The sequence below is a fragment of the Thamnophis elegans genome, chromosome 12 (genome assembly GCF_009769535.1).
Source record: "Thamnophis elegans isolate rThaEle1 chromosome 12, rThaEle1.pri, whole genome shotgun sequence".
Lineage (NCBI taxonomy): Eukaryota > Metazoa > Chordata > Lepidosauria > Squamata > Colubridae > Thamnophis > Thamnophis elegans.
The window spans coordinates 3,007,606-3,031,051 of record NC_045552.1 but is presented as its reverse complement, the minus strand read 5'-3'; the positions used below and the strand labels follow the sequence as shown (position 1 = coordinate 3,031,051).

General features: G+C 50.4%; 1 protein-coding gene across 1 annotated transcript; it reads left to right on the top strand.

Moving 5' to 3' along the window:
• Positions 1–1,304: 1,304 nt before the first annotated feature.
• Positions 1,305–15,835, top strand: KPTN (kaptin, actin binding protein). The gene is made up of 12 exons (XM_032227107.1): positions 1,305–1,700; positions 3,202–3,284; positions 6,134–6,218; positions 6,878–6,932; positions 9,521–9,596; positions 11,139–11,212; positions 12,266–12,375; positions 12,516–12,629; positions 12,900–12,972; positions 13,074–13,209; positions 13,496–13,705; positions 15,332–15,835. The coding sequence occupies exons 1-12, from the start codon at positions 1,361–1,363 to the stop codon at positions 15,470–15,472; spliced, it is 1,497 nt and encodes a 498-aa protein (XP_032082998.1). The 5' UTR covers positions 1,305–1,360; the 3' UTR covers positions 15,473–15,835.
• The last annotated feature ends 7,611 nt before the right edge of the window (positions 15,836–23,446 follow it).

Genomic DNA, 23,446 nt, shown 5'->3' with positions numbered 1-23,446 from the left:
TGCGGGTGGGTGAGATTTAAACTAAGGTGACAGGTGAAATTTTTAAAAAAAGGTACAGATGGTATAATACAGGCGTAGTTCAAGTTACAGCGGCACTGAAAAAAGACGACTGTTTTTCACACTTACGACTGTCGCAGCATCCCCATGGTCACGTGATCAAAATTCAGACGCTTGAAAATTAACTCATATTTATGACGGTTGCAGTGTCCTCTGTGTGTATGTGTGTGTGATGTGATCACTTTTTGCAATCTTCTGGCAAGCAAAGTCAATGGGGAAGCCAGATGTGCTTAACAACAGTGTTACTAATTTAACAACTGCAAGGATTCCCTGAAGAATTGTGGCAAGAAAGGTTGTAATAGGGGGGCAAAACTCACGTAACAAATGTTTCACTTAACAACATAAAATTTGGGGCTCAGTTGTGGTCGTAAGCTGAGGACTACCTGAAATTGGGAGAAAGCACCAGTAAAGCTATATTATTACAGGAGAAGAGATCAGGAATTGGACCATTTTGATTAAAGGCATAATGACTAGTGTGGGATTTAAATTGGGGTAGGGTAAGAAGATAGGTTAGTTAAATTTCAAGCATGTTATCAATTAATTTTAATGGATTACAAATCCATTGTGCTTGTCGAGACCTTTTGAAATGGCAAACAACCTTTTCAAGTACGTTGAGTCCCCAAAATCTCTTGCAATGCTGCACCTGCCCTTTAGAAAAATCCAGTTTTCCTAAAAAAGTGACTCCCCGAGGGCTCTCTTACAGTCAATCAATCCATCAATCAGAATAGAACTGGAAGGGTCCTAGGAGGTCTTCTAGTCCAACCCCCTGCTCAAGCAGGAAGACCCTATACCAGAGGCCTTCAAACTTGGCAACTTTAAGACTTGTGGACTTCAACTCCCAGAGTTCTCCAGGCAATTCTCTGCAGAGCTGGCTGCAGAATTCTGGGAGTTGAAGTCCACCAGTCTTAAAAGTTGCCAAGTTTGGGGACCCCTGCCCTATGCTTACACTATTTCAGACAAGCGGCTCCAGTGATGAAACGACACAATGTATTAAATGCGGAAAGAACAAGGGCTGCCCGACGGAGCCCACATTTTGAATTAATTTCCATTTAGATCAGAATTAAAACAAACGCCAAAAAGAAACCTGGTTTAAACAGTCCAGCCTGGCTGTTAGATGACGTCACCGCCTCTCCTCCAGCTTCGCTGCCATCAAACAGCGCATATTCCACCCGGTGACGTCACCCGCCGCGCGACTGCACCGTCGAAAGCCCCTCTGACCGTCGCGTCCTGTTTCGGGGGGGGGGGGGTCGGCGGTGAAGAAGACATGGCGGACGGGGCTGTCCTTGGCGGTGCCTGAATCGGGATGGAGCCTCCCCGCAGCTTCCCCTTCCTGGAGGACAGCTTCACCCGCTTCTCCTCCCAAAGCAACGTCTACGGGCTGGCGGCCTTGCCCGGGGCGGCTCACGGGGGCGGGCGAGGACAAGAGGCGGGGGCGGAGGATGCCGGGGCAGAGCTCTTCTCCCAATGGGGACCAGACCTTTCAGCGGGGCTGGGGGCGCCAGGCCAGGCGGGGGGCCCTGGGGAAGGCCCTGGGGGGCTCCTGGCGGCCACCCTCAAAGGGAAAGTGATTTATTTCCGCTACCAAGACATGAAGCGGAACCTGCGGCCGGTGGCCAGGGAGGTGCAGTTCACCTACATCCCAGGTAAGGGTGGGGGTGGGGAGGGCTGCCCATGTCTGGGAGATAGATAGATGGATGGATGGATGGATAGATGGATGGATGGATGGATGGATGGATAGATAGATAGATAGATGATGGATGGATGGATGGATGGATGGATGGATGGATGGATGATAGATAGATGATAGATGGATGGATGGATGGATGGATGGATGGATAGATAGATAGATGATAGATGGATGGATGGATGGATGGATGGATGGATGATAGATGGATGGATGGATGGATGGATGGATGGATGGATGGATGGATGGATAGATAGATAGATGATAGATGGATGGATGGATGGATGGATGGATGGATGGATGGATAGATAGATGGATAGATGATAGATAGATGACAGATAGATAGATAGATAGATAGATAGATAGATAGATAGATAGATGATGGATGGAGGATAGATGATAGATTGATAGATGATAGATAGATGGATGATAGATAAATAGATAGATGATAGATAGATAGATAGATAGATAGATAGATAGATAGATAGATAGATAGATGATAGATAGATACACACACACACATATATATGTATATACATACACACACACACATACATACATACATATGTATGTGTGTGTGTGTTGCATTTGTGCTGATAAATAAAGGGAGACTAGTATAGATCTATTTCAAGCTATTTAGCTCTCATCAGCTAGCCATACCCACAGAGTCAAATCCCAGTAAGGGTATGGCTAGCTGATGAGAGCTAAATAGCTTGAAATAGATCTATACTAGTCTCCCTTTATTTATTTATCAGCACAAATGCAACACAAATGTAACAAAAAGGCAACATTAAAAAAAATAATGGCTTTCTCTCTGGATGGTCTCTTGTGATGAGCTGATAGACAGAGAAAGGAAGCAGCATGCTACCTCCCATATTAGAGCATACCAGGGGTTGTGACACACACACACACACACACACATACACACACATGAAACAATACATTGAAACTAATCAAGGAAAGATGTAATCTAAAATTAAGGAGAAAATTCCTAATGTTTAGAGCAATTGATCAGTGGAATGGCTTTTTTATACTTATCACTGTTGCAGCATCCCCATATATGCATGGTCATATGGTCAAAATTCTGATTCTTATCAACAAATATTTATGATGGTTGCAGTGTCCTGGGGTCATTTGATCAACTTTTATGACCTTTTGACCAGCAAAGGCCATGGGGAAGCCACATTCACTACATCACCATGTTACTAACTTAACAACTGCAGCGATTCACTTAGCAAGGTCATAAAATGGGGCAAAACTCACTTAACAAATGTCTCGATTAGCAACAGAAATTTTGGGCTCGAATGTGGTGTTAAGTCGAGGGCCACCTGTGTAGGAAGGAGATTCCTAGTCATAAAGGATGCATTTGTAAAATGTCATTATCTGCAAGAGATTATTTTCTTTGTGGGATCTTTGGTAGGGTTGCATAACATTAAGTAGCTCTTTTTTCCCCCCTCCAGTTGATGCTGAAATTGTTTCTATTGACACTTTCAACAAACCGTCTCCCAAAAGAGGCCTTGTCGTGGGAATCACCTTCATTAAGGTATGCAGGTCATTTTTCATTCATTCGTTTTCCTTGCAATTTGTTACAAGTGACGTGTCCCCGTTTGCTAGCTTCACTTAAGGTATGTGGCATATTTGCAGAAATCCTGCAGGCTGCAAATCAAACATTTTCTTTGCCGTTGTGGAAAACCCAGGTTGATCACAAAGTTGGGCTACCGAGCGGCTGTCCTCAGTAGGTACCTTATAGATCCTGGAGGCTCCAGAATGCCGGAAATGGCCCCGTTTCCAGCCTCCAGGGAGCTTCCGGAGGCCATTTTCGCCCTCCCGGAGACTTGAGGAAAGCTGTCGACTTGATAGTAGTGAAGTGAGGGGAGCCGGATGTCAACTTGTAAAGTGTTTTCATGACTACTATCAAGTCAACATTAAAAAAAGGAGGGGGGAGTAGAATTCCATGCATACCTTTGGCCAGAGTCAGGTCTCATATTCCTAAGCAGGTGTGTGAAATGTGCATGCTCATAGCCTGCTGTAGCATCTTGTTGGTGAATGTGATTTATGACACAGACAGAAGGGAGGGGAAATACAGGGGGTAAAGTTCAAACGCAATTAAGCAGGAACCAGTTTCGGCTCTACAGAAGAACATGCCAAAATGTTGATCCTAATAAAGTAATGGATTTCTTTTGAACTTTGTCTTGAGGCTCGTCAATTAATTAGGCCATCCTTTGGAATCTTCACAAAAGCCTCTGGAGCTCGGGGAGATGAAAACACACATACACACACACACTGTGGTGCAGGAGACCGATTAGCCCACGCCCACCATGGCCACCCCCACCCAGCAACCAGGCAGAAAACCCGTTGCTAAAATTTTTGAAGCCCACCCTGCCCACCACTGCAAACCATCATAAATCCATGCTGGTTGTCAAGCCTTTGAATTTTGATCGTATGACCATGGCGATGCTGCAACAGTCGTTAAGTGTGGAGAAGGGTCATGTGTCGCTTTTTTGAGTGCCGTTTTAACTTTGAACAGCCCCTTAACCAACGGCTGTAAGTCAAGGACCACCTGCATTGTATACTGTTTGAAACCTTTGCCTACCAACACCGACTGTCCTGCCTCTTTAAGTTCACTGGTGCCTCTGAGCAATTCACGGCTTTATTCTTGGCAGCATGGAAAATACCATTTAAAACAGTAGAGGGCACCTGTGCAGACTTGGGACGATGGAAGGTGCCCAGTGCTTGCTCTCTTTTCTTTTCTTTTTCAATATATTTTTATTATTTTTACATTTAAAACAATGCAACACCGCGAAATCGGAGTGACTGTACATTCACATTATATACCGCTAGTCACAGCTATTGACAATTAGCCTACTAAATACATTATCATTCTTTCTGTCCAATCACAATATATATACAGTTTGTTCCGGTCTTGTCACCTTGTCTTATACCAGTCATAAAATCTGTTCCAGACTTCAAAATATTCTGATTCCCCCTTTATTTTTAAGTTCAAGAGTGAGCCTATCTGCTTCTGCACAGGCCAACACTTTCCTGATTATATCTAGCTCTGATGATGTATTTTCTTTTTTCAAATATTGTGCATAAATTATGCCCGCCACAGTTAGAACATGAATAATTAGATAAAGTGTATCTTTCTTATACCCCTCTGGTATTATACCTAGGAGAAAAATTTCCGGTTTAAACAAGGTTTGGTCTCCCACCATTTGTTCTAACCATGATTGAATCATTTTCCAATAATTTTTTGCCTCATTGCACGTCTACCACTTATGATAAAAAGTGCCTGGTGTTTTTTTTACACTTCCAACAATTTGGATCCAGATTTTTAAACATTTTGGAGATGCATGCTCTCGTTTCCCCCTTTTTTTTTGGCTACACGTGTTTCTCATCTTTTCCCTAGAACCCGTGCCTAAGGGTTCTCTATCACTCATCTTTATCCACTTAGTGGCAGGTCGGTGAATAATACAGGCAGTCCTTGACTTACAATGATTTAATTTAGTGACCGTTCGAAGTGCAACTAACTGAACAACGGCAGGGATTTCCTTAACAGCGATGGCAAGTCGTAAAATAAGGCAAAGCTCCCTTAAGAGCTGTCTCGCTTATCAATAGAAAATTTGGGCTCAATTGTGGTCGTAAGTCAAGGACTAACTGTTATTTTATTCCTTTCCACAATCTGGTGTGTTCTCCATAGGTAAAGTCTGCAGGAGGTCACTATAATTCTAGGCCAGGTGTGCCAAACTTGATTTCATTGAGGGCCACATCAGGATTGTGTTGGACCTCGCGGAGTCGGGGGGGCGTGGCCAGCTTGATATCCCTAGTGTTGGGGCGATTGTGGTGGCCAGAGCGCTCTGCCAGCGAAAATGGGTTTCCGAGCTCCATTTTTGGCTGCAATGGACTCCTGCAATCCTCTTGTCAGCGAAAACGGGCTCCCGTTTTCACTGGCAGAGGGACCGTGGGCCAGTCCTCCTCTGTTTCCAGGGTGGCCCCGTGGACTAGATCAAAGCACCTCGTGGGCTGGATGACCTCGGCCAAGAGCCGACGTGGCGCAGTGGTTAGGGTGCAGTACTGCAGGCCACTTCAGCTGACTGTTATCTGCAGTTCAGCGGTTCTAATCTCACCGGCTCAAGGTTGACTCAGCCTCCCATCCTTCCGAGGTGGGTGAAATGAGGACCCAGATTGTTGGGGGTGATATGCTGACTCTGTAAACCGCTTAGAGAGGGCTGAAAGCCCTATGAAGCGGTATATAAGTCTAACTGCTATTGCTATTGCTATGACAGCCCTGTTCTAGGCATTTTACATCCCTATTTCTGCCACAATCCTTTTCACATCGTGGAATATAAACCACGTTTTTTTTCCCCCCAATGGTCTTGTTTTCTTTTTCAGGATTCTGGAGACAAAGCCAGCCCTTTCCTTAATATTTATTGTGACTATGAGCCCGGTTCTGAATATAATCTGGATTCCATTGCACGTGAGTTTCCTCTGCCCAGCTCTGTTCTGGGTTGCCATCTCCCCCACTCCCACTCCGTGTTTTTCCATCCCTGGCCTCTTTGAGGTTTTTCCTTTAAGAAAATGGATATAAGAAAAATAGGGAGAACCTTCATTCATGCAGGGACAAATGTTTTCTTGTTATTAAAAAATACGACATTTTTCAAACAATCGATTCCCCACAGCGGCTGTTTTAACAAGAGAAAAGAGACATTTAGTGAGTTGCCCCCGAGTGATAGAAACCATGATGACTACAAGACCCAGCATGCAGTGCCTTTTACCTTGCAATCCAAGAGACTCCCTTTTGCCGAGACTTGGTATATTTTTAAAAGAATACCTCGGACATTGTACTCAGCTGGGATAATACCTATTTCTTAAGGGTGATAAATTCCCTTCAAGGTGAAGCGCCCGTCAACATGAATGACATTGAGTTGGCCACGACCCCATGGTCACATGACCACCGAGCCACGCCTACCCAGATGGTCCTAAGTGCAAGGACTGGTTGTAAGTCTCTTTTACAGTGCTCTTGTGACTCTGAATGGTCGCTAAACGAATGGTTGTAAGTCAAGGGCTACCGGTATCATGCTTGTTTCTCATTGGTTCTTATACATAACATTTTTCCCCCTTTGGGGTTTCTCCCAGAAAGCTGCTTGAACCTGGAATTGCAGTTCACACCTTTCCAGCTGTACCATGCAGAGTACGTACCTCAACAAACCTATCCAACCTTTTGCTTTCCCCTGCTGACGTTAACGCAGGCGTCTCCATGCGGAAACGCCACACATCCGTGCTTATTTGTCATTTAGGAAAGCAATAGCAATAGCAATAGCAGTTAGACATATATACCGCTTCATAGGGCTTTCAGCCCTCTCTAAGCGGTTTACAGAGTCAGCATATCGCCCCCAACAACAATCCGGGTCCTCATTTTACCCACCTCGGAAGGATGGAAGGCTGAGTCAACCCTGAGCCGGTGAGATTTGAACAGCCGAACTGCAGAACTGCAGTCAGCTGAAGTAGCCTGCAGTGCTGCATTTAACCACTGCGCCACCTTGGCAAGGAAGGATGAAAAGGAAAGAAGGACAGAGAAGGCGGGAGAGGAAAGAAAATGGGAATGGAAGGGAGAAGGCAGGACAAGGAAGGAAGGAAAAGAAAGGAGAATTCAAGGGGAGGGAGGGAGGAAAGAAATAGGAATGGAAGGATGGATGGATGGATGGATGGATGGAAGGAAGGAAGGAAGGAGAAGGCAAGACAAGGAACGAAGGAGGAGAAGAAAGAATTCAAGATGAGGGAGGAAAGAAGTAGGAATGGAAAGAAGGAGGGAGGGAAGGTGGGCAGGAAGAAGGAAGGAAGGAGAAGGCAAGATAAGGAAGGAAGAGATAGGAGAAAGGAGAAGGTAAGATGAGGGAGGGAGAGAGGGAGGGAGGAAAGAAGGAAATAGGAAGGGGAGGGAGGGAGGGAGGGAAAAAGGAAGGAAGGGGAAGGCAGGATAAGGAAGGAAGGAAGGAAAATAAGTTATTCTCCAGCCAACAATGTTCATGGCCTTGAACTTGGAGATGACGGAAGCCTGCCATGACTAATGCAGTTCAGGGAAAACATTCGCTTTCTATATTTGTCCGCTTCACTTTCTGAGCTACTGGCTGTCAGCTGCACTCAGGATGCTCGAGTTCTCCGCCCAGCTGATGAGCAGAGCTCCCAAGAATTTTCTAAATTAAAATAGTTGGAGGTGTACTGCGGCTCCAAAGTTGTTACTATGGTTAAACTCAGCCTTGCTTCCTCTTCGATGAGCCAGTCCTTTATCCCTCATCGTGAGTCACTATCTTAGCCATGTCTCCTCTGAGATCCTTCCGGACTCCAGAAGGAAGAAGGATCTGATCAGAAACACAGGATCATTTCCTCCTTTCCCCTTCCTTCCTTCCTTCCTTCCTTCCTTCCTTCCTTCCCTCCCTCCCTCCCTCCTTCCCTCCCTCCCTCCCTCCCTCCCTCCCTCCCTCCTTCCTTCCCTCCCTCCCGCCTTCCCTCCCTCCCACCCTCCTTCCTTCCCTCCCTCCTTCCTTCCTTCCCTCCCTCCCTCCCTCCCTCCCTCCTTCCTTCCTTCCCTCCCTCCCGCCTTCCTTCCTTCCCTCCCTCCCTCCTTCCTTCCCTCCCTCCCTCCTTCCTTCCTTCCCTCCCTCCCGCCTTCCTTCCTTCCCTCCCTCCCTCCTTCCTTCCCTCCCTCCCTCCTTCCTTCCTTCCTTCCCTCCCTCCCGCCTTCCTTCCTTCCCTCCCTCCCGCCTTCCTTCCTTCCCTCCCTCCCTCCTTCCTTCCTTCCCTCCCGCCTTCCCTCCCTCCTTCCTTCCTTCCTTCCCTCCCTCCCGCCTTCCTTCCCTCCCTCCCTCCTTCCTTCCTTCCCTCCCTCATTCCCGCCTTCCTTCCCTCCCTCCCTCCCTCCTTCCCTCCCTCCCTCCTTCCTTCCTTCCCTCCCTCCCGCCTTCCTTCCCTCCCTCCCTCCCACCCTCCCTCCTTCCCTCCCTCCCTCCCTCCCTCCTTCCTTCCTTCCCTCCCTCCCGCCTTCCTTCCTTCCCTCCCTCCCTCCCGCCTTCCTTCCTTCCCTCCCTCCCGCCTTCCTTCCCTCCCTCCCACCCTCCCTCCTTCCTTCCCTCCCTCCCTCCTTCCTTCCTTCCCTCCCTCCCGCCTTCCTTCCTTCCCTCCTTCCTTCCCTCCCTCCCTCCCTCCTTCCTTCCTTCCTTCCCTCCCTCCCTCCTTCCTTCCTTCCTTCCCTCCCTCCCGCCTTCCTTCCTTCCCTCCCTCCCTCCTTCCTTCCTTCCCTCCCGCCTTCCCTCCCTCCCTCCTTCCTTCCTTCCCTCCCTCCCGCCTTCCTTCCTTCCCTCCCTCCTTCCTTCCTTCCCTCCCTCCCTCCCGCCTTCCTTCCTTCCTTCCTTCCTTCCTTCGCCCAGTCTCCATTTAAGTGGACTTGGCAAGAGGGCAATTCTCTTTCTGGGGTTTCGACATACAGCCAGCCTCAAATTATATGGACCTCTCTCACCTTTGGCAATACCTATCGTATTTTTCAGAGTATAAGATGCACCTTTTCCCCCACCCCAAAAAAAGAGGCTGAAAACCTGGGTGCGTCTTATACACTGAATACAGCATTTTTCACCTTCCAAAACCCCGCCCCCTTTGCAAAAATGAACATGCAGAGGCTTTGGGAGGCTTGAAAAGTGCTCCTGGGGGCTGGGGAGGGCAAAAAAGGATCTATTCTCCTTGTGGATTTCAAAGTTGACCTATTCAATGCTACTTTTGGTGGTGTAGAGTCCAGGTTGCTGATCGGCCCGAGACCGTCTTCCTCCTGAGTGGAAACGATCCCGCCATTCATCTTTACAAAGAGGTGAGACCTCCAGAGGGACTTTGCCTGTCTGGGTATTCCAGTCCCTCTCCTCTATGGTGCTGTTCTGACCCAGCTCCCCAAACACTCGGAAGCCCTCGGAAGTGAACTCAAAAGAGGCACAGTATAGGTGGTACCTTCCTCAATAGCAGTAACTGTGAGATGGATCTTGGAGTCCTAGAGGACAACCATTTAAATAGGAGCCAGCCGTGGGCAGCAGCTGCCAAAAAAGCCAACACAGATCTAGGCTGCATCAACAGAGGGAGAGAAACAAGATCACGTGAAGGGTTAATACCCCTTTATAAGGCCTTGGTAAGGCCACACTTTGAATATTTGCATTCAGTTTTGGTCACCGCGATGTAGAAAATGGTTCCACCACAAATCCGCGGTAGACTAAAGCGCGCTCGACGAAAGTGCGTACGTGACGTCATCACAGCGCGACGAAAATGGCACGCTGTGAGCGGTAAATTTAAAATTAATGCGAAAACCTTACCCTAACCCCCCCAAACCTAACCCTAAACCTAACCCTAAACCTAACCCTTAACCTAACGCTAAACCTAACGCTAACCCTTAACCTAACCCTAAACCTAACCCTTAACCTAACCCTAACCCTTACCTTTATGTGAATCGGCTTGCTTTAATTTTATTTTAATTTTAATTCAATTTATTTTTAATTTTATTTGTCGCGCTGCTGATGACGTCACGTACGCGCTTTGATCGGGCGCGCTTTAGTGGACCGCGGTTTTGACGGGTCACGGTAGAAAATATGTTGAGGCTCTGGAAAGAGTGCAGAGAAGAGCAACAAAGAGGTTTAGGGGACTAGAGGCTAAAACATATGAGGAACGGTTGCAGGAACTGGGTATGTCTAGTTTAATGAAAAGAAGGACCAGGGGAGACATGATAGCAGTCTTCCAATATCTCAGGGGTTGCCCCAAAGAAGAGGGAGTCAAACTATTCTCCAAGGCACCTGAGGGCAGAACAAGAAGCAATGGGTGGAAACTAATCAAGGAGAGAAGCAACTTAGAACTGAGGAGGAATTTCCTGACAGAACAATTTATTAGTGGAACAGAAGTTGCCTCTAGAAGTTGTGAATGCCCCAACAGTGGAAGTCTTTAAGAAGATGTTGGATAGCCATTTGTCTGAAACGGTATAAGGTTTCCTGCCTAGGCAGGGGGTTGGACTAGAAGACCTCCAAGGTCCCTTCCAACTCTGCTATTGTATTGTATTGAGGCCTTGATTAGGAGCGCCATTAGCTCCAGCAAAAGGTTTCCCTCTCAATGCAGGCTAACAAGTCTGACCGGCAGGGAGATGAATAGTTGTTTGCCAAAGCTACTCATCTCCGCCCCTCATCCCGCCTTTGATCCCCAGAGCCAGGGTGAGGCTTCTTTAGCAGCGGTGAATCTTCTGTCCCAAGGACCGGCCTATAGATTTCCACTGCTCTCCTCTCCTCTGCCTTCTGTCAGGCACTGGACCCAACTGTTCCTCCTTTTCTTCATCATACGGGGCCCACCTGTACCTTGTTTGATCAATTGGTTGATTTTGCAGAATGAAGAGCTCCATCAGTTCGAGGAGCAGCCGGTGGAGAATCTCTTTCCGGAGCTTAAGGAGCTGCCAAGCAAGTAGGCAAACCTGGTTTGTTATCAAGGCTTGACGTGGTGGGGGTGGGGGTAGGGGGCAGAATGAAAGGGGCCGATGGGTCTCGACTTGGCTCAATCATCCACTAAGCCATAACGGGGCTGATTGGGTTTAGTTGGAGATCTTGGGTGAAACCAGCCGTTGGGGTTTGCTAGTTAAAAGGGAGGTTAGTGTGTTGGACGCGGTAGGGACTTAACACAGGTAATCCTCAGCTTATGACATACTGGAGCCCTGACCTTCTTACTTTTTCTTTCCTTCCTTCCCTGTTTCTTTCCTTCTGCCCTTCTCATTCCCATTTTCCCTTCCCTCCCTCCCCCCTTCCATTTTTCCCTCCATTTCTTCTTTCTCTTTCCTTTTCTTCATTTCCTGCCTTCTTTCTCTCCTTGCTTCCTTTCTTCCTCTCCTCCCTCCCTCCTTTCTTTCCTTCCCTCCTTCCTTACCTTACTTTCTTCCCTCCTTCCTTTTTTCTCTCCTTCCTTCCTTCCTTCCCTCCCTCCTTTCCTTCCTTCCCTCACTCCCTTCTTTCTCTCCTTCCTTCCCTCACTCCCTTCTTTCTCTCCTTCCTTCTCTCCTTTCCTCCCTTCCCTCCCTCCATTCTTTCTCTCCTTCCTTTCTTCCTTCCCTCCCTCACTCCCTTCCCTCCCTCCTTTCTCTCCTTCCCTCCTTCTCTCCTTCCTTCCTTTCCCCCTCCCTTCTTTCTCTCCTTCCTTCCCTCCCTCCTTTCTCTCCTTCCTTCCCCCTCCTTTCCTTCCTTCTCTCCCTCCTTTGCTTTCCTTTCCTCCCTCCCTTCTTTCTTCCCTTCTTTCCTTCCCTCCTTTCTCTCCCTCCCTCCCTTTCTCTCCTTCTTTCCTCCCCTCCTTCCCTTCCTTCTCTCCTTCCCTCCCTCCCTTCTTTCTCTCCTTCTTCCCTCCCTCCCTCCTTTCCTTCCCTCCCTTCTTTCTCTCCTTCTTTCCTCCCCTCCCTTCCTTCCTTCCTTCTCTCCTTCCCTCCCTCCTTCCCCCCAAATCTTTCTCTCACAACCCCTCCCCTCTTCGCAGCGTCCTGTGGCTCGATGTCTACAACATTCCCCATTCGGGGCAACGGATCACAGCTTTTGGCTGCCAGAGCGGATACATCCGAGTCGCTCAGGTTGAACCAGCCGAGCGAGGTAAGATCCCCCCCCTCCACTCCTTTCCTCCGGGGGTGGGGCTTAACTCTGGCTCCTCCTCAAAGCTTGGACTGCAGCCTAGTAAGTGAGGACCGCTTGGGTGGATTGATTGGTGCCCCTTCTCTTCTTCTGGACTCCAGTGGTGCTGCAAAGCTGGAGCATCCAACAGGACGGTCCCATCTCCAAGGTCCTGGTTTTTGCTCTCCCAAGCATCGGCCAGCCAGGTGACCCATCTGGGATCGTGTCTACGAAAGGTGAGACGGGAAGAGAAGGGGGAACGGGGGATTGGGAAGGAGACTCTCCCCGCCTTGGTGGCCCAGAGGAGCCATGTAAATCCTTATCTCCATCTTTCTCAATCAACTTGAAGAGGGGTGGACTTCAACTCCCAGAATTCCCCAGCCAGCTTAGCTGGCTGGGGAATTCTGGGAGTTGAAGTCCACCCTTCTTCAAGTCGCTAAGGTTGGGAAACACGACGTTCACTCAACCCAACTTCTCTGCTCTCTGCTCCTTTGCATCTCGCCCAGGCACTGCCAATCCTAACCCTCAAAGCTACAGCGTCCTCGTAACCAGCACCCTCGAACTCTCGGTCGTCTACCGGTGAGTAAAGTAGGTGGAACGGGAAATCTGATCCCCCCCCCCCACATGGCCTCCGCTTGCTTGAGAGCTTGTGTATTCCCCCCCTCCCCTGTTCCTTCTAGGAATGTGCTGCACAGTGGTCTGGAGGACCAGTTGGTCTTGCCCCTAAGTGACCAGTACGACAGCGTGCTCTGTGCCCTGGTGACAGATGTCGACTTCGACAGCGAGCCGGAGATCCTGCTGGGCACCTACGGGCAGGTAAGAGGTTAGCCATTCCTGTCCTTAGGGCAAAGTGTGGCTGTCTGGTTTGACTCAGCCTTCCATCCTTCCGAGGTGGGTGAAATGAGGACCCAGACTGTGAGGGCAATTTGCTGACTCAATTTGCTAAAAATCTGTAAACCGCTTAGAGAGGGCTGCAAGCCCTATGAAGCGGTATATAAGTCAAATAAATAAATAAATACTGAGATTTCTCGAGACCTACATGGCTTGATTTTTTTTCCCCATCTCCTGCTTGGCAGTATTACGCAACCCTCTTGTCTTTTAGGAGCTTTTATGCTACAAATACCGGGCTGAAAACACCTGCGTGGCGACCACAGCGAGACGCCCCTCTTCCCAGCAGCCTCGCGGGGACTTCCAGCTCCTCTGGCAGCGCACTTTCCCCAGCCCTTTGTTGTCCATGGACTACGTAGACCTGACCTGCGACGGACTCTGCGAACTGGCTGTGGTGTGTCTGAAGGGGCTGCACATACTCCAGGTTTGTGTGCTGGGAGAAGAAGAAGAGGGGGGGGGGGAGCGGTGTAGAAGGCACGTACAGCAAAGCCCACCCAAGAGGAGCCGAGGTGGCGCAGTGGTTAAATGCAGCACTGCAGGCTACTTCAGCTGACTGCAGTTCTGCAGTTTGGCTGTTCAAATCTCATCGGCTCAGGGTTGACTCAGCCTTCCATCCTTCCAAGGTGGGTAAAATGAGGACCCGGATTGTTGGGGGCAATATGCTGACTCTGTAAACCGCTTAGAGAGGGCTAAAAGCCCTATGAAGCGGTATATAAGTCCTATTGCTATTGCTACTAAGAGGCAGAAGCAACATTTACCAGAAGTTCATGTTCAAGTTACAATTGAACTACAATTCAATTCAATTCACAAGGGACAATTACAAACAGGTTATCCTGCAAAAGTTCTAGTCCCTTCTAAACTTATTCGTTTCCTTCGACTGCCCCTGATGAGCATCCGGAAGCTCTGATTGGTGCAAAATGCAGTGGCCTGCATGGTTTTGTATCACCTCTCCTGCGGGAGCTGCGTTGGTTGCTGATTTTATTTATTTACTAGCTGGTTACTCAGGGTTACCTGGGTACTTATAAACGCCGAAGCATTAGTCTGACAGGGAGCCATTGAGAGGGGCCTTTCTTCCCCTTACTCCCCTGCCCATCATCCCTGCCCACTTTCTTCCCCCTCCCAGGCGCTCCTGTTCTTTCCCGCCCTGTCTACGATCCTGGCACTTTGCCCCAAATCCATCAGGCACTTCCCCATTTGGTCCACTGGAGGGCAAACGTTACTCCTGGCTTTCCAGAGGAAGCTGAGAAGCAACTGACATCAGAAACAATTGCCGCTCTAGGACACCATACTCGCTTTCCTTAACGGGCCAGGCATTCCAGAGTTATGGTGGAACACACACACACACACACACACACACACACACACACCAGGGGTGTCTTAACCCCCAGTATATGTTTCTAGAGGGTAAGTCATATGTGTACCAAATTTGGTTGAAATTGCTCGAGGCGTTCCAGAGTTATGCTGGAACATACATACATACATACATACATACATACATATAGCCTATAGATATAGATAGATAGATGATAGATGATAGATAGATAGATAGATAGATAGATAGATAGATAGATAGATAGATAGATAGATATAGATGATAGGTAGGTAGGTAGGTAGGTAGGTAGGTAGGTAGGTAGGTAGGTAGGTAGGTAGATAGATAGATAGATAGATAGATAGATAGATAGATAGATGATAGATAGATAGATAGATAGATAGATAGATAGATAGATAGATAGATAGATAGATAGATAGATAGACTGTATGTATGTACGTATGTATGTATATATATAGTATATGATGATGATGATTTATTTACTGAATTTATATTGCCACCTATTCTCCCCTGGCGACTCAAGGCAGCTCACAGAATATAAAACCGCATTTCAAACAATAAAAACAAACAAAAAGAATCAAATAAATTAATATAGTACAATATAACAGAATCAAATTTTCGAGGTTTCTATAACCCTGTAAGCCGCTTTGAATCGCCATGGGCGAAAAGGCGGCAGTGTCCATTTTCAAACCAACGAGCGTCTTTCCCTCCTCAATGCAGCACAGCCTGACCGACGTCGTCCAGTGCCTTCTAGGGCGGCTCCGGGTGGAAGCGGCAAACCGGGCTCCCCAACCGAACGTTTCCGTGCAGGAGCAAGATTCCGGAGTTGAGGACACGGAGGGCCAAGGACCGAGAACGTGAGGTGCCGGGCTGTGCCTTCCCTTCCCCCCTGCTCTTTTCATCCCCGAGAAAAGAGGAATGGACTCGGGAGGGGAGCCTCCGCCAAAGGGGACTCCCTTCTGCGGGGCCCCGGAAAGAGCGTGGGAATTTCACGGAGGCGGCCGCGAAGGCGGCGAGAAGACCGATCCCTTCCCGGGATGCTTTCACCGGCATAACTGCGGCCGACCCGAAACGATGCGCCACAAAGCACAGGAAGTGCTCTGTGGCCAGCAAACTTTAGTAACTTTACTTGTCTCTGGGCCTCCAGGTGGGGGCGCTACTCCGAATGACCCAGACTGTCATAAATAGAAAATAAATCTTTGTACAGACAGTCCTTTCACTTAACAACACTTTGTTTAATGACCAATGTTGCAACGGCTGCTCTGGGGGGACAAAAAGTGACATATGACTGTTTTCCACACTTACGACCCATGACAGCATCCCCCCGGGCTCACGGGATCAAAATTTGGCAAACCGCTTCCTATTTATGACGGTCACAGTGGCCCGGGGATCATCCGATCCCCTTTTGCGACCCCCTGACGAAGAAAGTCAATGGGGCGAAGCCAGATTCACTTAACAGCCGTGTCACTCACTTAACGGCTTTGGCGAGTCACTTTGGCGAGTCCTCCGGGATTGGGCGGCCTATAAATCTAATTAATTTAAATTAAATTAAATTAACGGTAGCAAGAAAAATGGGACAAGACTCTCACTTAGCGACGTAAATTTTGGGCTCCATGGTGGTCGTACATTGAGGACTATGTATGGTGAGTGGGGTCTGCTCTCTGTCAGGACAGATAATCTGGAACGGCAAGGGTGATAACTGCTATTAAGTTACTCGAACCTGGAGTCCTCTCTGTCCACCGGGCAGTTCCCCAGAGCTCCTGAGAGTAAGGGCCTCTTACTCTTCTAACAGGGTGGCTCAGTGGCTGAGACGCTGAGCTTGTGAATCAGAAAGGTCGGCAGTTCAGCGGTTCGAATCCCTAGCGCCGCGTAACGGAGTGAGCTCCCGTTAACTTGTCCCAGCTTCTGCCAACCTAGCAGTTCGAAAGCACGTTAAAAAAATGCAAGTAGAAAAATAGGAACCACCTTTGGTGGGAAGGGAGCAGCGTTCCGTGCGCCTTCGGCATTGAGTCATGCCGGCCACATGACCACGGAGACGTCTTCGGATGGTGCTGGCTCTTCGACTTTGAAACGGAGATGAGCACCGCTCCCTAGAGTCGGGAACGACAAACACATACGTGCGAGGGGAACCTTTATCTTTAAGCCGATGGAAAAGGAAGGAACCCAGCCGAAAGCCATTGGACGCCATATCAGCTCACACAAGATGCATGCAATCTACCCCGGCAGGAACTCGAACCCAGTTCTTGCTTGGCAGCTGCTGGGGAATGTTGGATAGTTTGAACCAAGCTAGAACTGGGGAGAAATTTCCCGAGAGTGAGAACAGTGAAATCGGGGGAGCAGTTTTTGCCTCCAGAAGTTGAATTGAATTTTATTGAATTGAATTTATTAAATTTCTATGCCGCCCTTTTCCCCGAAGGGGACTCAGTTGTGGGCGCTGCAACCCTGGAGGTTTTCAAGAAGAGGTTTGGACAGTAGAGGAACTGGTAGAGGCTTTCCTGCTTTAGCAGGGGGTTGGACTAGAAGACCTCCAAGGCCCCTTCCAACTCTGCTATTCTCTCATTCTGGCTTTGTGTCCAGGCAGATTTTTTTTAATAAAAGAAGGAGCCTCCGCTTTCAGCCGTGGGGCCAGGAGCTGCCACAGCTGGGGTAAGTTCTATCATTGACCCTTTGAAAGGAAGAGGCAGCCCCATGGGCTTGCGAGTCCAAAGACCCCTTTCAGGGTTGAGGCTAAGAATACCCCTCAATTGAGCCTTCAATGTTGGTACTAATGGAGAAGGCTGTGGGGGTCCCTGCTCTTCCCCACACCAACATCTCCAGATTCTGGCCCTCCTCCTCCTCCTCCTCCTCCTCCTTCCTCTTCCTCCTCCCTTCTCTTCCTCCTCCCTTCTCCTCTTCCACCTCCCGCCTTCTTCTCCTCCTCCCTCTTCCTCCTCCCTGTTCCTCTTCTTCTCCCTCCTCTTCTTCCTCCCTTCTCTTCTTCCTCATTTCTTTTCCTCTTCTCCCTCCTCTCCTTTCCTTTTCTCCCTCCTCCCCCTTCTTCTCCTCCCTTCTCTTCTTCCTCCTCCCTCTTCTTTCTTCCCCTCTTCTCCCTCTCCCTTTTCCTCCTCCTCCCTGTTCCTCTTCTCCTCCCTTCTTCTCCCTCCTCTTCTTCCTCTCTTCCTCTTCCTCATTTCTTTTCCTCTTCTCCCTCATCTCCCTTCTCTTCTCCTCCCTTCTTCCACCTCCCTCTTCTTTCTTCCCCTCTTCTCCGTCCCCCTCTTCCTCCTCCTCCTCCTCTTCCTCCTCCCTTCTCTTCCTCCTCCTCTTCCTCCTCCCGCCTTCTTCTCCTCCTCTTCTCCCTCTTCCTCCTCCCTGTTCCTCTTCTTCTCCCTTCTTCTCCCTCCTTTTCCTCCTCCCTTCTCTTCCTCTTCCTCATGTCTTTTCCTCTTCTCCCTCCTCCCCCTTCTTTCTCCTCTTATCCCTTCTCTTCTTCTTCCTCCTCCCTCTTCTTTCTTCCCCTCTTCTCCCTCCCCCTCTTCCTCCTCCCTCCTCTTCCTCCTCTTTTCCTCCCTCCTCTCCCCCTCTTCCTCCTCCTCCCTCCTCCTCGTCCTCCTCCTCCTCCTCCTATTCCTCAGCAGAGCGACAAAGCTGTCCCTGTTCCAGATTTTGCCGGCAAATGAGAACAGATGGCCTGGGAGAAAGAAGAGAGCTGAAGTTTGCAGCATTGCAATTAGGGGAGTGGGGGTTGTGGTATCTTAGCCTGATGGGAAAGTGGGGAGGGGGGACCGTAGCCGTGTCCTTGTCAGGTCAGGAAGCCCCACAGCGTCTCCTCGGTACGCAAGGCGCGTTTGCCTTCACCTGTAGGAAGTGTGGGCGGCCCGTTCAGACGCCTCCAGGCTTCAGGCGGGGGGGGAATCACCCCCACGGCTGGGAAGGAGGTGGAGCCAGAGTTCCTCCCGTTGCATAAGTCACACAACAGCGTGTCTCCTGGGGATGGAGGTGTGTGCGTGCGTACCTCGGGCTGTTGACATCCAGGAATCCAAATTCTGAGGAGGGCTCGAACCAGATTCTGCAAAATCTCTTCTTCAGATGAGCTTCTGAAAAGCTGCAGAAAGCGAGGACCCAGCCTTTGCAGGAACAGAGGCCTCAACTCTCAAGGGATCTAGAAAATCTAGATCCTCCTTAGGAACCCTTTTATTGATCTTAGCGAGGAGATTAAGGGATCTGCAAGGATTGTCAGCCGGCGCTGAACAGCTGTTCTGCAGAAAATGGAGGAGAAATCACCGTTGCTTTCGAAAGCAGCCGGGAAGCCAAGAACGGAGAGATTGTAGACGGGACTAGATAAATAAAATGGGGAGAAGCCTTTGAACTGTGGAGGGATCGAACTGCCTGCCTCATGAGGCCGTGGATTCTCCTTCCGTTTTAAGACAGAAGCAGGGAAAACCACTGTACACAAGTAGTCCTCGCTTAACAACCATTCAAAGTTACGACAAACCTTCCCCCATCCCCCCAAAAAGATACTTATGACCCAAGAAAGGATATGTCGAAATGATCCTCAGATCATTAGTATTTCTTACACAGTAATTAGCACCCTCTGAGGCTAAGGAGTTCTACTCCCCCTCCCCACCTGAAAACAACTCTGTTCCAACTGCCAATTGTCTTATATTAACATGCTCTGATGCTAAGGAGTTAGACATTCTACTCCCCCTCCCCACCTGAGAAGAACTCTGTTCCAACTGCCAGTTGCCTCACACTCCGTTACCTCAGTTCAAACTGGCAGACGTTCCACTCCTTCACTCAGGAGTGGTCCAGGGCTCCTTGGAGTATTAAATGTTGGTACCTCACTAAAATGTCTACGCCTTCCACCTATGGAACTGTTTCCGGACTCAAGGTGGCGGGAGCGATATTCCCCGTATGTGTTTCAATCACCGGCCACCACTCAGACAACGGATTGTGAACTGAATTCCTCCTGCACAGCCCGATTGCATAGTTTCGTCGCGAAGTACACGTATCCAGCTAGTAGACCCTGGTTAGGAACTGTGGGGTTTCAAATCCGCCTAGAAGGAAAATGTCCACACAACATTCCCATTTTCGAGATTTGGAAAGGGAAATCCCTTTTTTCCTCGACTCAACCCACCTCGCAGGGCTGTTGTTGTGGGGGAAATGGGAGGAGGAAGGAGTACAGATAGTCCTTGAGTTGGGTTAGTAACCGTTTGAAGTTGCAAGGGCACAGAAAAAAGCAACGGATGGCCATTTTTCCACACTTAACGACCGTTGCAGCATCCCCAAGCTTGGTTACTTATTTATGACGGTTGTAGCATTCTGGGTTCAGGTGGTCCCATTTTGCGACCTGACAAGCAAAATCAGCGGGGAAGAAGCCAGCTTCTCTGAACAGCCACGGTGGATAACTTAGGAGCTGCAGTGATTCACTTCACAACGGTGGCGTCGTAAAACAGGGCAAAACTCCCTTAACAAACGTCTCACGTAACAACAGAAATCCTGGGCTCAATTGTGGTCGTAAGTCGAGGATCACCTACATTAGGAATGGCCGCAGCCTCCAAAGTAATAAAAGGCGGGATAAAAATCTAATAAATAGTGTCTACTGGGAACGAAGCACCCTGGGGCTGCCGGCTAGGATTGGGTTCGAGTCCTGCATCGGGTTAGGCCAAAAGGCAAACCTTCCAGCCTTCGGGTCGGGCTTTTTCCCTGAATGAACGTGGGAAGGAAACCTAAACTCGGGCAATTTGAAGGCAGGGAATCCAATTCAAGGCGGCTGGACGCGCCATTCCGAGCCGGGGAGCTGTCCGGCGCTCCCTGGTGCTGAAATGGCTCTTCCGTCCCTGGGCGAGAGAGCGAGTCTGGGGTGGCCAAGTGGGCAGAGCTGGCAGAGTTGACCCTTTATGTCGTGCCTCTCCTGCCAAGGCATCCCGGGCCCGGCGTTATCCGAGGCCCCCAGGTGGGTTCAGCCTCTGACTACTGGGGATGATGGGGCTTGTAGTTTCCCCATCTTTTGCTGGGCGTCTTCGTGTTCCCGCTTTAATTTTGTCAATACCCGGCGTTGGAGGGCGCTGACCCCCTTTCAGGGTCCCCTTCCCCGACGCCTTCTCCTCTTCCTCCTCCTCTTCCCTCCTCTCTGCTCGCCTCCTCCCTCCTCTTCTTCCTTCTTCTTCCTCCTCCTCCTCTTCCCTCCCCTTCCTTCCTCCCCTTCCTTCTCCCCCTTCCTCTTCTTCCTCCTTCCTCATCCCCCTCCCCTTATCCTTCCTTCTCCTACTCCTCTTCCTTCTCCCCTCCTCATCTTCCTTCCTCTTCCTCCTCCCGCCTCTTCCTCTTCCTCCTCTTCCTTCCTCCTCCTCCTTCCTCCTCTTTCTCTTCCTCCCCCTCCCCCTTCCTCCTCCTCCATTCTCCCCTCCTCCTCTTCCTCTTCCCTCCTCTTCTCCTCCTCTTCCTTCCTTCCTTCCTCCTCCCCCTCCCTCTTCTTCCTCCTTCCTCATCCCCCTCCCCTTATCCTTCCTTCTCCTACTCCTTTTCCTTCTCCCCTCCTCATCTTCCTTCCTCTTCCTCCTCCCGCCTCTTCCTCTTCCTCCTCCTCCTTCCTCCTCTTTCTCTTCCTCCCCCTCCCCCTTCCTCCTCCTCCATTCTCCCCTCCTCCTCTTCCTCTTCCCTCCTCTTCTCCTCTTCTTCCTTCCTTCCTCCTCCTCCCCCTCCCTCTTCTTCCTCCTTCCTCCTCCTCTCCCCTCCCTCCTCCTCCTCCTCTCCCGCCCGCCCGCCAGCCCCTCCCTCCCTCCCTCCAGCCCTCGCCACCTCCCCCCAGAGGCGGGCTCTCTCTGCTGCGAGCGAGGCACGCGGGCGGGCGGGCTGGCTGGCTGGCTGGCTGGGGCCGCTTCTCTGCCAGCGGCCGCTCTCCCGGGGCTCCTGTCTTGGGGTGTCCCCCCCCCCTGCCTCCCGCCTCGCCGGCCGCCCCACCGAAGCCACCCACCCCGGGAGCCCGCATGGCCAGGGAGTGACCGGCTCGGCTCGGCTCAGCCATCGCGGAGGAGGAAAGAAGGGGCTTGGGGAGGTAAGTGGCAATCGCAGCTGTTGGCGGGTCTCGATCCCGCTTTCTCGGGGGCTGAGCGTTCCCGGCTCCTGGGCTCCACTCCACCGCCAGCCCCTTCGCCTGCTACCCAGTCTAGCCCCCCCCCCAGCCCTTTTGGGGATTCTGCTACGACCCCACCTCTCCAGCCTGAACTGGGCTGGGGCGAGGGCTCCCTCCGTCCTCTCCTGCTGGGGGATCCCCTCCCTGGTTACCAGCGGGGGTGGGGGAGGACCGAGGGAGGGAGGGAGACAGCTTTAATACCCTCGAGGAATTGTTGGCCAGTTAGGATAGCGAGCCAGCTGGATTTTAGCCAAAGGAGGATAGGAAACAGAGGGGTCTCTGCGCCCCCCCTCCAATGGAAAAGAACCGACTAAAAGGAGCAAGCAGCCCCGTCCTTCTTCCTTCTATCGTGCTTCTCTCCCCCCCCCCCCCCAAACCATCTTTTCCGTCTCCCTGGGTACCTCCCAGGCGTCGGGCTAGGACAGTTGCTATAGACACAACTTCCGAGGTGCCGAGTAGATCGTTTTTCCACCTCTTCCCTCGCTACGGGCGGGGCGGCGGCGGGCGCGGGGTGGTGGGGGAGGAAGATACGCGTCCAGCCCTACCCAACCCCTCCCGTCTCACCAGCCTCAAAAAATGTTTTTGTGATTCACCGGGCCCAAATGGGATGGGCAAGCGGGGGGGGGGGGCGGAGGGCAGAGGAAGAAGGATCTTGGGGGTGGGGGGGAGGGAGGGGGATGCGTCCAGCAAGCATATATCTTTAGTGGGGGGGGGGGGTTGTCTGTATACGTCGATCCAGGGTAAGAGTTGCCCCTGGGAATTGGCACAGGGTTTGAATTCACCACCACCATCAAAAAAAAAGTTGCAAATGGGGGTCTCTAGGAGAGCTTGATAGCACGGGGGGGGGGGGGGGTGTTTGGTGAAACGTTGAAGGGAAGGTGCCAATCCGAAACCTTACAGTGATTTAGGAATGGCAATCCACCCTGCCCGTTAAATGCCATGAAAAGCATTTGTATGTTTTCGTCTCGAGTATCTTCCATCCAGATTCCGGGAGTTTTAAACAACCAGTGGATGTGATTTGATTTAAAAACAAACAAACAAGCCCATCTTTTGCCATCCGGGCGCCCAGATTCCAGGCTTGGAAGGCTGGTTGATGGGCTCCCAAAGCGTAGAATGAAACATTTGGAATGGGCTTGGAACGGTGGGCATGAAGCCCCCAGGAAATATTCAATGTGATGGAAGTGTTTTTTGCTGGAGTGGTGGGAATTGGAGGGGGGGGGGGGAATCCCAGGGCCTCGGTAGCTGGGTGAGCTTGAGGAACCAATGGCCCTGTGTGAGCCCCTTGGCTGGAAAAAGGAGAGGTGTGAAATTGCAGAAATTCCTTCAAACCGTTACACATCTCAGCTGCACCAGGGAAGGAAGGAAGGAAGGAAGCACGGAGGGAGAGAGGAAGAAGGGAAGAGGGAGGGAGGAAGAAAGGAAGGAATAGGGAGGGAGGGAAGAAGGAAAAAGGGAGGGAGGGAGGAAGGAAGGAAGAAAGAGGGAGGAGGAAAGGAAGGAAGAGGGAGGGTGGCAAGAAGGAAAAAGGGAGGGAGGAAGGAAGGAAGAAAGAGGGAGGGAGGGAGGAAGAAAGGAAGGAAGAGGGATGGAGGAAAGAAGGAAAAAGGGAGGAAGGAAGGAAGAGGGAGGGAGGAAGAAAGGAAGGAAGAGGGAGGGAGGGAGGGAAGAAGGAAAAGGGGAGGGAGGAAGAAGGGAAGAAGGAAGGAAGGAAGGGAGAGGGA